Source organism: Pyrgilauda ruficollis, unplaced genomic scaffold, assembly GCF_017590135.1.
Source record: "Pyrgilauda ruficollis isolate IOZ18807 unplaced genomic scaffold, ASM1759013v1 scaffold22, whole genome shotgun sequence".
Classification (NCBI taxonomy): domain Eukaryota; kingdom Metazoa; phylum Chordata; class Aves; order Passeriformes; family Passeridae; genus Pyrgilauda; species Pyrgilauda ruficollis.
The window spans coordinates 6,089,241-6,107,150 of record NW_024521428.1 but is presented as its reverse complement, the minus strand read 5'-3'; the positions used below and the strand labels follow the sequence as shown (position 1 = coordinate 6,107,150).

The window sequence follows — 17,910 nt, the reverse complement described above, 5'->3', positions numbered from 1 at the left end:
ATCTCTGGCACTGTAAGGATATTAATACCTAGCTTGTTTCAGATTTTTTCATAATGCTATGGTAAAAATTAAAGTGTGTTATTATACCTTCTCTTTCTAAGACAGAAAATGCAAAACTCTGTTAACCTTAGCTGGAAAGGCCAAATTTAGAGAAATAAACTAACATGGAAAATATCTTAAACATATCTGAAAAAATAATCCTGATATTTTAGAAAGTTAATTTTGTGTTTCTCTGGTGGGACTTAGGAACAGTTCAGAATCACTTGATTACACTTAAACCAATTGTTTGACTGTCCAAGCTGTTCAAAGGACTAAAACAGAAAAAAGATGAAGACTGGTGTACCTGGGTGTAACCTGGGTGTAAATTGCTGGCCCAGGCCATCTCCTGCATAACTCACTTGTTAGTGACCTTCTATTACCCTCCTGTGTTCTGTTATTAGTTAGGTGTAGACCCACTTGCATGCTTGCGTTACAGGAGTAGCATTACAGGAAGTAGCATTCCTTCTCTTCCACTGCAGACTTGGAGGTGGGAGGCAGAAATTACTGTAGCAAGCATCTTAGTCTTCACCCACTTGTTGAAAATATAAATATCATCTTCATAAGTCCTTTTATTTCTGTTTTTGCCTCATTTCAGACACTCTAATTCCTATTCCTAGCATAAGCCTGAGTAACACTCATGATGGTGTGGGTTAGATGACAACACCAGGACTAATGTTTCTTTCTGAAATAAATTTCTGAAAGTGTAGTACATTTTTAGGAATTGAGAACTGGACTTTCTCAAGCTCTGCCCTATCAGCTGGAAGTGCCTAAAGGCCTAAGTCGGCCATCTGTAACAATTAGACAGTGATGCTTCTGCCTGATTGATTACAATATCTGTGAACTGCTCATGTAGCTAAGCCCATGTTTAATCGTCCTGCTGGTGGTACTTATTGCCTTCCCACATTATACTTTTTCCATCTTCCCCATCTGTTGGGTCTCCATGGGATGACCTTGTTGTGGTCATTCAGTACCTGAAGGGAGCCTGTGAGAAAATGGAGAGAAACTATTTACAAGACCATAAAGGCTCCAAACAGAAAGCAGGCTTAGATTAGATATTAGAAACATCTTTACTGTGAAGACGGTGAGACACTAGAACAGGTTGCCCAGAGAAGCTGTGGATATCCCATCCCTGGAAGTGTTTAAAGCTGGGCTGGAGGGAGCTCCGAGGAACCTGGTCTAGTGAGACGTTATCCCTACCCACTGCAGGGAGGTTGGAACTAGATGATTTTTAAGGTCCCTTCCAACCCAGACCATTCTATGATTCTATGATTTTCTTTCATCTCATTAAAAATGTTGGTATCTACATCTGTGACAATCCAGAGGGTATATTTATATATTATTTATTTTTCTAATACTTTTTATATGGGAACCTTAACATGCTGTGGAATGGATGCACTTAGAATAGAATTCACTTAATTTAACCTTAGCTTGCTAGTGCATTTAAAATTAGACTGTTTATAAAAGTTTTCCTTGTAAGGAGCAGGGAGGAGCTCAGATCTGTGGCTCCTCTGGGGCAGAAAGGCCTGTACACTGCAGTGCACCATGATGGAGCGAGGGCTTGTGAGGCTCCATCTGCCCCCTCATTTACCTTTGGTTAACATTTCATGGTGGGTGGGAGGGAAACCTCCAAGTGCACCCTGCTGGAATGGAAATCTCCACTCTCTGCTGTTCTCTTAGACTGCACAGCCTATAGCATGGGGTTTGTGGTGGAAAGTTTACTGGCCTTACATAATTAACAGTTAACAGCCTTTTATCAGGAGGCATCTGCTGAATTCATAAATAATCATTAGTGCACAGGAAACATCCTTCTACTTCTTAATTCAGAATGCAATTACATTGCTCCTTTGTCCTGGTGAACTTCTATACATGAGTTCTCTATCATTACATTGTGTGGCACTAGAATGGGAATCTCAAAGTGGAGAGGAAAAGAGGGGGAAGAGGGTGGAACATACTCCTTTTTATGCAACATCTGTCTTTTTAGCAAAGTCTAGGGTTTTTTAAATAGTTGAGTGTACTCTGATGAAATTATTAAAGAATGGGCTGATTAATCTCTACCATAAAATGTAATTTCCTTTTATCTTGTGCTTTAACCAAAATAAAAGATTCCATTTGGAAGAAAATAAAACCCAGGAAAAGTGCCCCAAGATACCATTTGTGAGGGTTGGGATTAAGGACGTTAATGGAAATAACATTCAAGCAACTTCCTCTCCTGAATCCTTTCTAAGAAAAAGCAAGATAATAAAGAGTTAGTAAGGGTTATTTAATTTGAAACATTTTGGAACCAAAATAAATCACAGTAAATTTCTGCCATATCCATTATCTTTGATTTGTTTAAACCATATACAAATACATTGTAGTCCAAAAAAAAGGGTAGATACAGTTTATTTCAAAAACATGCAAAACATTTTATTTTATGTGACATTTCTATAGCAGGGAGATTTGAGCTATAAAAAGTTATTTTAGGAAAAATACCCTTAAACCTTGAATTTGCTTTTTGCAAGGCAGAAAAGCATATAATTGTCAGAAGTGAGTTTAATATGTTAAATGTTTCATAAAATACAGAAAATGTAACTGCAAATATTGCAAAACCTATTTCAACAGTCGTAATGCATTAATTTTTGCACAGTAAACCTCACTAGTTTTGTATAAATCTGTCTCATTAATAGAATATTTGTATCAGAACCATTCAAACAATTCATGAGAACAAGTGCTGTCAGACAAGATGTACTTCATTGATTTTCTCTTCTAGTCGGCCATGATGATTTTAATCTTCTTAAGCTCAGACTCACAACCACACCTCATTACCCAGATGTGTGGGAGAGGAATAAGTACGGCTTTCCCAAGAAGCTGAACCAATTACATATATTTGTGTTTCCTAGACATTAGAATGGTGTGAAGGTTTCATAACAAAACCAGAAACTGCAAATTGAGGATAAAATTTGTTTTGGGATCTGCCTAAAAGATGTGGAGAGCAAATACATTGCTAATATGTGATGGTAGATCCAAGGGTGACATGAAGTCACAAAAAGCACTAACAGATCATCTTGAATCGTTATGCTGCACTTTATCATGGCAGTCATACTTCCTTAGGAGGGTATGAACTAGTCTGCCTATAGAGGAGATGTTCCTCTAATTTTCATAGAAATTTAGAATCCTTTAGTTTGTTAAAGACCCTGAACAAATCCAAACCATTACCCTAACACTGCAGAGTCCACCATCAGGGATGGCGACTCCACACTTCCCTGAGCAACCTCTTCCGATGCCTAACCACCCTTTCAGTGAAGAAATTGTTCTGAACATCTAACCTAAACTTTCCCTGGTAAGACTTGAGGCTGTTTCCTCTTGTCCTATCACTGGTTGCCCAGAAGAGACCAACTGACACCTTGCTTTCAGTTGTACAACCTCCTTTCCAGTAGTAGTTGAGCAATAAGGTCACCCCTGAGTCTCCCCTTCTCCAAGCTGGACAGCCCCAGCTTCCTCAGCTGCTCCTCACAGGACTTGTGCTCCAGCCCCTTCACCAGCTCTGTTTCTCTGGATACAATCCAGCACCCCAATGTCTTTCTTGTGAAAGTGAGGGGCCCAAACTGAACACAGGACTCGAGGTATGGCCTCACCAGCACAGGAGCACAATCACTGTCCTAGTCCTGCTGGCCACACTATTTCTGACACAGGCCAAGGTGCTGTTGGCCTTCTTGGTCACCTGGGCACAATTTGGCTCCTGTTCAGCGGCTGTTGACCAGCACCCCAAGGTCCTTTTCCATGTGGTAGATTTCCAGCCACTCTTTCCCAAACCTGTAGCACTGAATGGGGTTGTTTGACCGAAGTGCATATGTGCATCTAGGTAGATCCACACACACAAATTTATCTGCATTATGCTGGTCTTTCCAAGACAAATACCCCTAGTTCTGTGTGTTCAGGTCTGTTTCTGTACTTGAGATTGTGTTCTTCCCTGGCTGTCTGCAGGATTTCACATTATTCTATTGGAAGAGTATATTTATTTTTAAAAGAAAGGTGAGATACCCTTGTCAACTAACAATTGTCTTGCTGATTTTTAAATGACCAATTGCAGTGTCTTTTTTTCTAGAAGTGATGTATTTTCCATTTTTTTCATGATTTTTCTTACTGGTTACTAACTTAACCATATATGAATAGGCTTTGGATAATTATCAGAGTCACTTATTCTGACAGTCCTGTATTTAATCTCAGTTGCACCATAGTGACCTAGACAGAGACTGCAAGAAATATTGTATTAACAGTCATTTGAAACTGCCAGGTGGAGCTGGCAGACCAACTGTTCTCTCAGAATTAAAGTCTAAAATTCTTCTTTTGGTGATCAGACTTTGGAAGGCCAAGGAAAGGCCCATTGCTTGTTCTGCATATAACAATGTTGAGGTTACAGCCAAACACCTCTAGGACAGTATTCTAGATGGTAGGAGGCAAACCATAGCACTTTTTTCTCACTCAGTATCTGATTTTCCCTATCTTAAGTTTACTCCAGGCAGTAATTCTATGGAAAATCTTGGCATAGATCCAAACAGACAGAATATAATGAGAAATTGTTAAAAATTTAGCAAGCAGATGAATATAGAATTATAGGTTTTGTTCTGCGTTTTAAATTTCACAGAAACTCCTATGTATGGTAACTAGTAGGTAACTACACTATAATTTGTATGTAATTCCAGACTATATGAAATTCACAGTAATTTAATGTTAAATTAATGATCACTTGCTGTTTTAGCCACCTGTTTTCTGAGCTACAACAGGTGTCTGGATTTGAAGGGGTCATGGGTATGTGATAAACATTTTGAATATGTTTTGTTTAAGCTGATAGGAAAGTTCATACTTTCAGATAAGCTGGATCAGTATGTCAAAGACTAGCAATGATGGAAAGGTTGATACAACTGAAATGATAGGACACTCAAAAGGTAGTCTGCATTGATAGAAAGGGAAAGAAGAAATAGGATGAATATTGTGGTTATATCTTTTGTTGAAAAGAAAATTACTTTGCAAATTGAATGATGACATTTCTTAAAATGTGTAACTTTCTTTTTGTTCAGAACTAACCTTACATATGTCCTAGGCATGCCTACACCTAAGTCTCTTTTTTGAGGTTACTTTCAGAGACTTTTAGATCTTCTTTGAAGAACAAGTTCATATTTATCAAAATTCCAGAACAAAACACTGCATACAGTGAGAGACTGTCCAAGATTGAGAAGAATTATCTGTCTTCTGTCCTTCATTAAATATTTTCGGATGAGGTGTCAATCTTCAGGTGTGCAGATGATGCCTACTTATCCTGCGTTGAATAACAGAGGAACAAATAAAAGCCTGGGAATTACAGATTGGTTGAGGTTGGAAGGGACCTCTGGAGGTCTCTCTCAAGCAGGACCACCTACAGCCTATTTCCCTGGCGCATATCCATATGACTTTTGAATATCTCCAAGGATGGAGACTCCACAATCTCCCTGGGCAACCTGTGTCAGTGCTTGGCCGCCAACACAGTAAAAAAAAAGTGTTTCCTGATGTTCAGACAGAACCTCCTGTGTTTAATTTTTTTCTGTCTCTGGTCCTTTCCCTAGGCACCACTGAGTAAGGCCTGGTGCTGTGTTCTTTACACAATGGCCCCAAGAACTTATACACATTAATGAGTTCCCCTCTGAGCCTTCTCTTCTCCAGGCTGCACAGCCCCAGCCCTCACGCCTTTCCTTGTATTATTGATCTTCCAGTCCTGCAATCATTGTAGCCCTTCACTGTAGCCCTTCTCTCCATTATGTCCGTGTCTCTTGTACTGGGAGGGTCAAAACTGGATCCAGCACTCCAGGTGTAGCTTCAGCAGTGCTGAATAGAGGGAAAGGATTGCCTCTCTTAACCTGTTGGTAATATTTTCTTAATGCATCCCAAGATACCATTACCCTTCCTTGTTGCAAAGACAAGTTCACAGTTCATGTTCAATTAGTGTCCACCATCTGTCCAGGCCCTGTCTGTTTCTGCAAAAGCTGAGGTTATAACTTCTTTAGACCTTGCAGCATGAAACTAAAACAAATTGAGAAAAACCAAAATTTTAAGCCTGATGAAACTCTACTAGTTGAATTTAAATTTTGCATTAAATTGCAAATACAAGTAGGAGTAGAAGTTAGCTTTAATTTTTTTAAACTCTTACTCCTGTCTACCACCAGTCTTCTTTCACTGCCAGCGGTTTGGGCTTGGGAGATTTCTGCTGTTGTTTTTCCACTGAGAATCCACTGAAGGTTCCTCCTTTCTTAGGAGACATGCTCCTTCCACAGATTTCCCCAAGGATGCACAGGCTGTGCAAGTTATGAGCTGTCAGTGAAGGTAGTGCATGTAGGCAAGATTTTCATGCATGAGAACATCTTGTGTTTTGTGTCCCAAATCAAGCAGAATAGGGCAATGAACCTGAGTCTTATACATACTGGATCCTACTGGCTCTTGAAGCATCACAAAATAGAGCTGCAAGGTAATGTAGGAAACCAGTTTGTTCAAGAAAACTCAATTCTGACCCCAAAGGCTTCACTATTATTATTTAGCAAATAATATTGGATAAACTTATAACCTAAGAAAACTGTAATATTCACTTCCATAGAAACTCATTAAAAATGGATTTTATTCCCAGAATAATCATACAGGGGTTTTTTTCTTCCAAGTAAATACAGGGCCAGAAATCTCACAGTGAGACAGAATTAGATATATCTAGGTAATTTCCAGCAAAAAAGGTTCACTTCTCTTGCTAGTTTTATGCCCACAGTTGACTTCTAATACATATTTCACGCTTACCTTCACAGAGTTTCATTTTGTTAATTTCAAATTCTCATTTTGATTTTCTAAGAAAGAACATGCTGAATTCTGCTCTCCACAGATTCTGACATCTCTCCCACACTGGGACAATTTTCAAGCTTTTCCTTACTGGATCGCTGAATTTATTAATAAGTAAAATTTTGTCCAAGACAGGTCCCTGGGGTTCTCACTTGAAACATTCTCACTATCTCACACTGAGCTGACATCTGCTTTTTGTGTCTATTTAGGCTGGGCGATTTCATTTAGATAGGAGTTTTCCACATAAGCCTCTAATATGAAGAGGAGGAGGGGAAAAAGGGGGTGACTGCTAAATCCTTTCTTGAATCTGACCTTGCTTCCTCTTTGCAGTGGTAAACCCTCCCTCAGCTGCTACGGAGCACCAAGATGCACTTTTTGAACCATACAGGCTCTGTGTATATATATATCCCTCTCTGCAGAGAGGAAGAGACAAGGAAAGTGAAGTGCAGGATGCAAAAATGTATTTTTAAGCAAATATGATCATTAGTGTTTCTTATGAATTTAAAGTTTTAGAACACAAAAGGTTTTGATTACTTCTAAACTCCACTGATCCTTTTCCTTAGAGAGGAGCAAAAGAATGACATGGTCCTTTTTGATTCCAAGGGGTATGCTGGAAATAAAAGTGGCTGGAAGTAATTTTTACATTGTTTAATACGCATTCTTGGACTTAATATAATTTAAAAAACCATTTGTGTCCGTATATTGTGTCATATGTGGCCTGGGACAGGAACTTTTTTTTCCTTGGGGAAGAGCAATGGGTAGTGTAAATAGCATGATCCCATGATTCTCAAGGAATCTATTAACTCTGCAGTAACTAATACTTACTGTGTTTATCTCTTCTCACTCTGGTACACAAATTCCACATTGAATTTGATCCAATTACATCAGAGCTCAGGCCAGCGAGCCTGAAATTCAGACCTCAAGTTGTGGGGTAATTGCCCATGCAATGAGAATAACAGCTTTGCAGTTGTGCCCTATGCAAGCATCCACACTATGCGCAGTGAGGCTCCTTCCCAGGCTGGCTGCTCCTGCCTCCAGCTACACATTTGGCTGGCGCTGTGACAGTGGTGGTATGATCCCAATTCCTGCATGTGGCCCTGTATAATTAATCCATTTTCTTGCGTGTGCCTCCTCCAAGTTTGAGCAAACCTTTTTGTTCTCTTTTCAGTCACCAACTAGCCCTTGAATATTTTTTGGATCCTTTCCTCCTCTTGCCATTCTTCACAAAGGCATATTACGGCCATTCATTGCTGAACTACTGTGCATTCTCTAGGGAGGTTTGTTAGGTGGCATTAATACAGACTAAGATCTGCTTTGTCTCCAATCTTCCCCAGTGGCAGCTCATTGCTTGCCAAGTATGAGGTCAAGAGATCTATATTTTCTGTCAAATAGCAGCCGCTGCTCTTATAAGTGCTGTAGCAATCTCCAGCTTGCTAGCCTGTCATGGAGATAGAGCCACAGGGGGCATTCATTAAATATACTAAAGAATGTAGTAGGGGGTTTTAGCTACCCTATTTTATTCCTATAGCCATTGTTGGGTTTTCTTTTTTTTGTACTATCAGGACACTTTTATCTAAGTGAGATTAGGCAATGCCGCAGATCAGTTTGGCTGACAGAAGAATGGGAAGGGTCTGCAAAACAGCTGGCTAGCCAGGAAATTAATTTACTTTTTTTTTGTTTGTTTGTTTGTTTTTTTTATTTTTCCTAAAATAACTACAGGAGAAGCATTAGCTCTTCTGTTTTACAATATAATCAGCTTGATCACAGTTTAATGATTGAAGAATGATGCAGCTCTTTCAAGAAACAAGTCATTCAAAAGCAAGGATCTGACCAGTTGGATTGGAAAACAAATAACACTTCTCTGCAGTAAATTTATGCATGTTCATAAGAAAAAAAAACCCCTTTCACCTTCCAAAAAATCCTCCAAATACATTTCAGATTTTTCAGGAAATATTTGAAAGCTGTGACAATTCTCTAACCCTTTCTAGCAATCTTTTGTACCTTTCTCCAGTCACCTCTTGGACACAGCTGGCCCTTCTCTCTAATCTCATTTTTTTTCCCAAGTCCAAATGGCAGCTTAACATCAATGCTTTCAGAGCCAGAAGAGCAATAATGATGCCTGATGCCAAAATGGCAGAAAAGGCCAGCTCACCAGGTCCAAAACCTTAGAGGGATGAAGAAGAAAGCCGCTGGAGCCAGGCGTGGTGGGAACTGTCCTTCTGAGGCAGATCTTGCAGGCAATATTGGGTGATGGACACAGGGACACTTGTACACAAGGAGGCAGGCCAACTTCTTCAGAGGGGTGTCAAGGACACAGAAATGAGATCACCTGCCAGTCTGGCAGTCTTCTCTTTGCACATTTTCTGTCTTGACGGGGTTTACTTTTTATCTCTTGGATTTCTGTAGGTGTGTGAGGTGCGCACACTTCCATACTGGGTTGAGCGACCATGAAGCTGGCATTATGGACAAACTTGCTCTTTCCTAAATAATTCCAATATATATTTTTAGAGTGCTTGTGTTCATTAATTTCCCAGTTATTCTACAAACTCTATAGGCTAGGGCTGATTATTTTTGTGTTTGCAGTGACCTTCACTGCTAGTAGAGTTTCTCCAAAACTCAAACCAATGACTGTTAAAGTCTGCTGGTGATGTCTATGCCTCTGCCAGTCAGCTTTCCAGAGAAACAGCAATGCAAGAAGCATCTCATGAGGATCTTATGAGTTTAGGGTAATGCCACAGCTGCAGGTAGAAAGAAGATGGCAATGAGCAATTGAGAAGTTTAGTTTTCATTTTATGCAAGGGCTTCCCAGCCTGAGGAAGTGGAGGCTACATTTAATGCCCTAAGACATCTCTTCTAGCCATAACTTGCTAAAGGAAGGAGCTGCTCATTCAACCAAGCTCAGAGAATTATGTCCTCCTGTCCCCTACAAAATGGTTATCTCTTAGTACTCTGTCATTATATGGCACAGGGGAAAAGGCTCAAGTAACTTCCTAAGGGCAAAGTAAGGCAAAAAGGCAGAATTAATATACCCACATGTGTAAATTGGTCTTAGTTCAAGAAAAAGAATTAATAAAATGCTGAACTTCAGAAAACATTGCTGTGCTTTTCTAAGTTTTATGAAAACTCTTGTCTGAATCTGGCAAAAGAAAGTGTATAAGGGTATCATTTGTGGCATGATCATTTCTCATCTCAGCTCTCCTTGTGTTTTTAGTAACATAAAACAAATAAGTGTGATCACAGCAGCGTTTTTTTTTCACAGACTGCTTGTATCACATGAAAATGCTTTTGAGTTTCAGAAAACTTCTTTCTTTTACACATATCTGAAAGATGTACAGATTTAGCCATCAGGACTTGGCCAACTCCACAACATCCTTTTCACTCGTCTGTCTGTGCTCCCTGTGTTTGTCAGTCTAAAGAGAGGTATTAAATCTGGGTGTTATCTGAAAATCTTTCCCTGTGGTGAAAATGAAATAGTTTTTTGGGTAGAACAGTAAAGTTTTAGCTATTTTACAAATGCCTGGGGTTTATTTCCAATAGCCTGTTAATACTCAAGTCTGTTAGACATGGTGAGAGGTATGAAAGAGGAGTGCTAGCTGTATGTGACTCAGATCAACAGGGAAACAATTTAATGAGTTTGATCCATATATTGTGTTGCAAAGTGCCATACCAGGATCACTCACCTAATCTGAAGGGATGCATGCTTGAAAGTAATTTCTAATGCTGCATAATTTGTAAGAATTGTTATTTTACCTGTGTAATTGCATGTTGTGTGCATGAGAAAAAATCTGAAAAATGCCAAAACAATAACGCATGCAAGATTCTGAGACAATGTAAATTGGAACAGACATTCTGAAACCAATGAAACTATGTGAATTTTGACCTGGTATCTCTAAGGCTAGAGGTAGAAAGGTGAGCTTGAATATGATACTGTTATATGCTCAGAACATCTCTGCTTTTGGTATTGCTATAAACATATTTTTCACTTGGAATATGTAGGATAATTCAAAATATCTTTGCTGTAAATTGTTTGGAGAACAAACTCTAGTATCCTTATTAATCTTTGCTTTATTTTATTGTTGTTCCAGGTTAGGTTTCCCCATGATGATCGTGTCCTGTACCATTGGGATGTGCTATCTTCTTGTTGCTCATGTTGTAGTAGGTTGGAATTCATAGTAATTTATACTTTCAAGACTTCGATAAGCTTTCCCTTTTGTTTAGTTTATATCAGAATGCTAAGAACTCATATGAAAGGAAAAAGATATGTAAAATCCCAACATATGGTATCAATCAAAATGATTGTTGGCATAAACATCAGATATGGTCATTCTTAACCTTTTGTTTTATGAACAATATGGAGAATTAGACAATCAAAATTAAAAGTATCCATGTATTTCATTATGAATGCAATTAGTATGCTGATAAAAAGGAACCTTCTCAAGGGAATATGCTGTGCCTGAAAGTTTGTATTGACACAATCTGAGTATAGTCACAGATGAAAAACTCATTCACAATAGCAGATGTTCAGTAATTTCTTTTTACGGCTTCATTTTTCTTTGTCAATATATTTAGCTATTTGTATGAAAGTAATTAATATTCAAGTTGTAATAATTGAAAGTTAAGAATATCTGTACACTTTGAAGAATGCATCATTATCTACATTAAAAATAAAAACGTCCTGAAAATGTGCTGTGGAAGGAATTATTATTTTGGAAGCAGGATTGTATTGCCCAGAGCCTTTGTTTTTCATTTTAAAGCTCCTAAAAAGTGTTAGGCTACCTCTATTTTTTTTTCCTTAAAATAAACTAATGCCACTCTTTGTAGCTATGATTTTATTAAAAATCATTTCCTAGGATTTTTTCCCATCGTGAGGAGCTGAGACCCTCAGGAGAGAAATGTAAACAATAACTATATGCTGCTGTGGAATGCAACAGGTGCATCTTCCATTGGTCCATGTGGATTGTTTTCAGTTGATGACCAATCACAGCCACCTGTGACAAGACTGTGAGCAGTCACAGGATTTTGTTATGCATTCTATTCTATTCCTGTTCTTTGTAGCCTTCTGATCTTTCTTTTCTTTCTGTTCTTTTAGTATAGTTTTAATGTAGCATTTTAATATAATATATAACATAATAAATCAGCCTTCTGAAATGGAGTCAAGCCTTGTGTCTCCACACACAGAGAGTTCAACACAACAACTCTTCTTACAAAAGGACAAACATAAATGGTGATAAAGCATCAGACATCTTCCATTTAATCATTAATTCACTTTTGTGAAGGAGTACTCTGAATATTTTCATAGGTTGATACACTATATGGAAGAATAAGCTTATACTGTGACTTTGATTTCCTTATCTCTGGTGATAATGTTTTAAACCACATAGATTGTTTTATATAATTGGCTGCCACAACAGGTCAAAATTGTCTTTATGAGTATTAAGTCCTGTGAGGTACTCAAGAGCTCAGTTCCAGATCTTCCAAAACCTTGGTGGGTTTGGCTTGAATTAATGATGGGTGTGTTTCATCTTGAGTCAGAAAAATTGGCAACCTGGTGAGTGCAACACAAATGGACGAGGCTGAATTACAGGAAGCCAGTAGATATGATCAAATGTGGCTTTTCCTTCTGCTTAGTCCTTGAGATAACCAGGTAAGTGAGAAAGAAGCAGTATCTCCCCTGCCAAAGTGAGGAGATGTGAGATTAATCATACATCCTGTTTTTCTCATATATAGGTTGTATCCCTCACCAGGATTTGTTTTCAATGCGAAATGTTAAGAGGCCAATGGAAATGAGGCACAGCACCCGCTCTAAGCAAGGGCTGCCACCTCTCCCAGAAGGTTCAGTGATAGCAGAGAAAGTGTGTGGAGCCAGAGGGGAAGAGCTGCCTCCACTGATTCCAGACCTCTCACCAAGATATCCACCCCAGCCATGCTCGGCCCCCCAGATCAGTGACATCTTCTGTGATGGGGCTGAATTTTGCAACACTGTTGAGAAACCCCGAGGTTGTGCTAACAATGACCACCTGTACAACAGAAGATCTTCTCCCGCAACCAGCATAACTTCTGTTTCCTTTTACAGATATAAAACCAAACCAAACAAAAAATCCCACAAAACCAATCCAAAAAAACCCCCACCAAACCTCTGTGATAAATCTGGATCAAAGCAAAACAAAATAAAGCAGAACAAAGAATAAATGAGCCTGAAAGATACTCCTTCATGCAGTTTTTCTGCAACTGAATTTGGCCTTACTCTCAATGTAAAGAGCAGTTTACTATGTAATAACTGTAATTCTGTTTCAATTAAACAAACATTTATTTTAATCAGCTTAACACTGATCTCTGGTTAAAAATAGTCACAGGGTATTTTATAACCCTCAATATTTCTCACAATGGAGCAATATTGGTGCAGTCATTGATTGCCCAAGAACTGTTGTATTAAGCCCTAGAAAATGCAAAATCAGCTTCTGCTAAAATATGACATTGTAAGTTTTTTTTCCTTTTCTGTTATATTAAAACCCAGTTTGCAAGTATGAATATAAAAATGAGACTATGGTCACACAAAACAGTGCACTAATTATTTTTAATTGTGCTTTTTAAGGAATAAAAAAAATAACAAACCATATCCTACTTCTGAACCCTTGAAACTTTCCTGCAAATTCTGACCAAACTGTGCTAATAATGCAGACTCACTAGCTAGTACAAAAATGCATGTTTGCATTTACAGTTTGCTGGAAGGAGGAAAACAGAAATGCAGCAAGTATTATCCACTTATTCATGTCAGCAAATACTTTTGAACACAAGAGAGATCTCACTGGCTTCAGAAGTGCTACATCAACAGGACTCAAATGGGATTTTCTTTCTGCTATGTAACTTCTCCTGTCAAAAGAAGACAAGTAATGCACAGGGAGTACAAAATCATGTTGATCACTTTTAGGCAACTGAGCTTGAGTTTATTCTGCTTCAAGGAATTTTTTTTTTTTATGACATATTGTTTTGCTGAATATAAACTGACTTTCCTTCCTTCAACAATCTTTTATCTTCTTTTACGCAGCCAAAATCTCAGTAAGACCTTAAATGAAAAAGCAAATTGTAAAAATAAAATAAAATAGTTTGTTTACACAGAGCTTTATGTGAGTGTAATCAAAATTACCCAGGTGCTTCAGATAATTTCAAGGTAATGAAGTACACTTTTCATTCATTCCATTATAGTTATCAATGTAATCTGCACATCAAAAGGGCACAATTACGGTGGCTACATCCTGGACAGGACCAGCATGCAGGATTCCATAAAAATGGATTGGATCTCAAGAGTGGGTGGAAGTTATTTTTCCAGTGAAATTCTCTCTAAATAACTAAATAAAATATTAGTTAATATTAAACTAAATACCTAAATAACTGAATAACTAAATTAAATATTAGTTACTTCTACATTAATAAATAATGTAGAAGTGTATTATCTTTAGTATGCTTGTGGCTGACATCAGAGGATGGTTTCCTCATTTTCATTGACATCCCATTAGGCTATTTGATGATGTTTGTTTTAAGACATGTAGTAAAGATATGATTCTCTGAGGTCTGTTTGCCCTTTTTGAGCCGTGTAAAATGCAATAAAATAGCAATATCTGAATTACAACGCTACCAGGCAAAGTAAGCCATGCTGAGTAAAAGAAACCATCTCCAGTAGATAAGCAAGTCAATCACTGAAAGCAAGGAAAGAATCAGGGAAATAGTAGAGCTTCACCAAATAGTGAGCTGTGCAGCAAATAGCGGCAGTGAGAGTGGCCAAGGGTCTGCCCAGCCCAGCAGCCTGGCAATTGGGCTGAGCAGCCACCTCTTTCAAAGAGCAGAGCAAACATAACATTGTGCTCTCTGTGACCCAAATTTTCTTGAATGGGAGATGGCACCTCAAATACATTACAGCCAATGGATTGTCCTTCCACCAAGGAAGAGAAAGTTCTCATCTAAAAAGTCAAATATTATTTACAAAGTATTTGCAAAAATTGTCTTCAGACAACTAGCACTGCAGACTTCCTCCAGTGACTCAGCATGATTTTAGATCTAGTACATGGGAACAGGTCCAGGAATCAAAGACTTCAATTTCCTGCTGTGTTGCTGGCTTTCTGTGTAACTTTTCGTAATCAATGGATTTGTTCACATATTTGTTTCCTGAATGTATCCATATTTCTGAAGTGCTTACTAAAGGTACTTTTTCTATATGGATGCTTTGGATTTTTGCTAAAGAAATAAATATTATTGAACACATAGCAAAATATGCAGTTATATGCAAACACAATCTATTGTTTTAGATACTAGTAAAAATGTGGAAACATCAGTGTAACAGCTATCAGATGGTTATTCCATACATTTACCCACACTACAGGTTTCAAACAGCAGAAAATAAGTGGCACCTGAAGTAGACAGAAAATAAATATACTAAGCATAAGCCTCTGTGTTTGTTCCAATGGGATGCCAGGAAAATGATTTGGAACCAAATCAAAAAAAATAATGAAATAGCTGAAGCATTAAATTAATATTTCTGAAGTGAATTTATGATAGGAAACCCTAGCAATTCAGAATAAGTGCTAACCACCACAGATGAAGCCAGCATGTTAAGATCTGAGCAATTTATTAAGGACAACTGAAAATCAACTAATGTTGGTGATTTATTGAGAGGAGGATTAAAATCTCTATCCATAGATGCTCTAAAGGGAGAGGATGAGAGAGAAACCTTTCTTCACACATTTCTTATTAGGGGGAATGTTATAGGATTAGCAACATCCTGGAGCTACTCAAAATAATAAAAAGAAAAAGGGGTTTTGCACTATGTTCAAAGTTGACCACATACTGTTATTTTCTCTTTTCAGGTTGCTGTTTCAACTTTGATAGGCAGCAGTGATTCATTAGCAGTAGTTTCAGTTAGTGCTTTGCCTAATGAATGAGTAATGGGAAAAAAGCCCTCTCAAGATGTGGTCTTGGCCGTCATTACTATTATCCTGGCTGGAGTTAAAGACTTGCTGTTATTTTTAAGAAAATCAACACATACTGGTTTGTCCATGGTGTATGAGCTGCCTAACTGTACAAGATAACAGGAGTAAGGGTGCAGCAGAGTGCTACAAGAGACATAATTCAGCAGGCAGCTGCAGATTTTTCTTTTTTCCCTGCTTCCTTTCATGCCTTCTTCTTTCCTCTTGTATTTATTGTCCATCCGATTTTTTACTTTCATACTTATTGGCTATTTTAAACCTTATTCCTTGTTCATTCACACTCTAAATTATTTGTTTTTCCTGCCTCACTTTTCTCTGGATGGCCTCTGTCTACTTATTCTTAATGAAGTTTATGAGGGAGAGAAACCCCTTCTCACTTCCAAAAAAATTTAAGGAAAACAAAAAAAAGGGTTATTTCCTAATGTCATAGTCTCCTTCTATTTAATGTATACACCTACTGTACTTTCCACCCTATAACCCCTTCTGTGGGCTTCAAGCATTGGTCACGAATACTATTACAGACACTGAATTGAAGTAAAAAAATCACAGCAAGTCCCACAGTGCTGGGGCTCATGAACATAAATTGAAAACTTAAGATTTTCCTCTACTTGACTCAGAAGTGTTAATGGTTCAGGATGTCTTGTTTCTCTTTATCTTCCCTGAATGCACTTTTGAACTCAGATGGCTAAGGATTACAGCCAGTGAATTCATTTATTAGGCTCCCAGAGTACCTAAGAAAAGGAAACCTGTGAAGTACACATATATTTTTTAAGGTTTTATAAATAAGCAGCAACTTACCAGATAGATAGAAATATATCAAAGTTAGTGCTGCTAGTTTGATTGTAGTACATAAATTATTCAATTTTGTCTAGATTTTTAGTGGTGGCTAAAACTGTGAGCAATGAAATCTAATCCATACATTGTCTGCCTTAAAGGTATGTGCATTGCCATAGCCAAAGATCAGTCCACATTCTCAGGAAACACATGACTGCTTATTTTTAAGATTCAGTTGGAAAAACAACTTAGGGGATTAATGTGGGTAAATGCTCTGAACTCTGTGCAAAATGTTTGTGTGTAATTCCACCAGGTCTGGTCCCAAGCAGTGTGATTTGACTGGCAATAATCTATGTGAGGAAATTTTTCTGTCTTGACTTTGTGAAAATGGAAAGAAATATTAATGTCAAGCTGAAGAAGGATATGAATAATGTATGCTGAGTTTTTGTACCATACCAACTGAAGTCAGTGAAGAGTCCAAATGTAATTTGCCTGAACTCAAAGACCTCTGTTAACTACTACATGTGATGTAAGGTATGCACATGCACAACATGGATGTGACTCCAAGCAAAATCTTGTCAGATACATTCCAGATAATAAATATTGTCATTATAGGCACTGTTTTCAGTGTTGCCAGTAAATAAGGCCACTTGACAGTTCAAGATCTTTGTCAAGAACAAGATTAAGGGAAGATGAATATTAAACACATAATCACACAATCCTTTCTCTTGCCATAAAAGACTTCCTGTATTCTTGTTTCCACTGTCAGATTGGAAGAATAAGTAGGTGGTTAGATTTTCTTCAAAGCAGGTTAGAGCTGGAAATTTGTTTCTAGATAAGTACTCCAATTTAATGTAAATATTCTGTATTTACAGAGAAATTAATTATTTTGCATTTTAATCACTATAAACACCTTTAAACAGCAACAAAATTCAGAGAACATCTGTTATATATACTGCATATAAACAGATTGGAGATTTTTAAATATTTAAATTTGTAAATATTTACATTTTAGATTTAGCATTTGTTGCAAGGGTTTTTGAAACCTTTACAGTAAATTTTCCCTGATATAATAAAATTTTGCATTAATTTTCTGTGGTCCAAATTAGAAATTATTTTTCTATTTTGTTGTCCATGTGAAATACCTGGTAAACTTGGCATCTCTGCACAGTAAAAAAAACCAATTAATAATTAACCCATCAACAAATTTTTCTATTGATGAGATAGATATATGTATACAATGTCTGTACTTGCTGCATACACAAACATTGAAAGAGGCAAGCACTCA

General features: G+C 37.7%; 1 protein-coding gene across 1 annotated transcript in view; it reads left to right on the top strand.

Annotated features, from left to right (window-relative positions):
* OCA2 (OCA2 melanosomal transmembrane protein) overlaps positions 1-11,043 on the top strand; it is a 159,892-nt gene extending 148,849 nt beyond the window's left edge. The window contains 1 exon segment of the mRNA XM_041468525.1: positions 10,956-11,043. Coding sequence (XP_041324459.1) covers positions 10,956-11,043 — 88 coding nt within the window.
* The last annotated feature ends 6,867 nt before the right edge of the window (positions 11,044-17,910 follow it).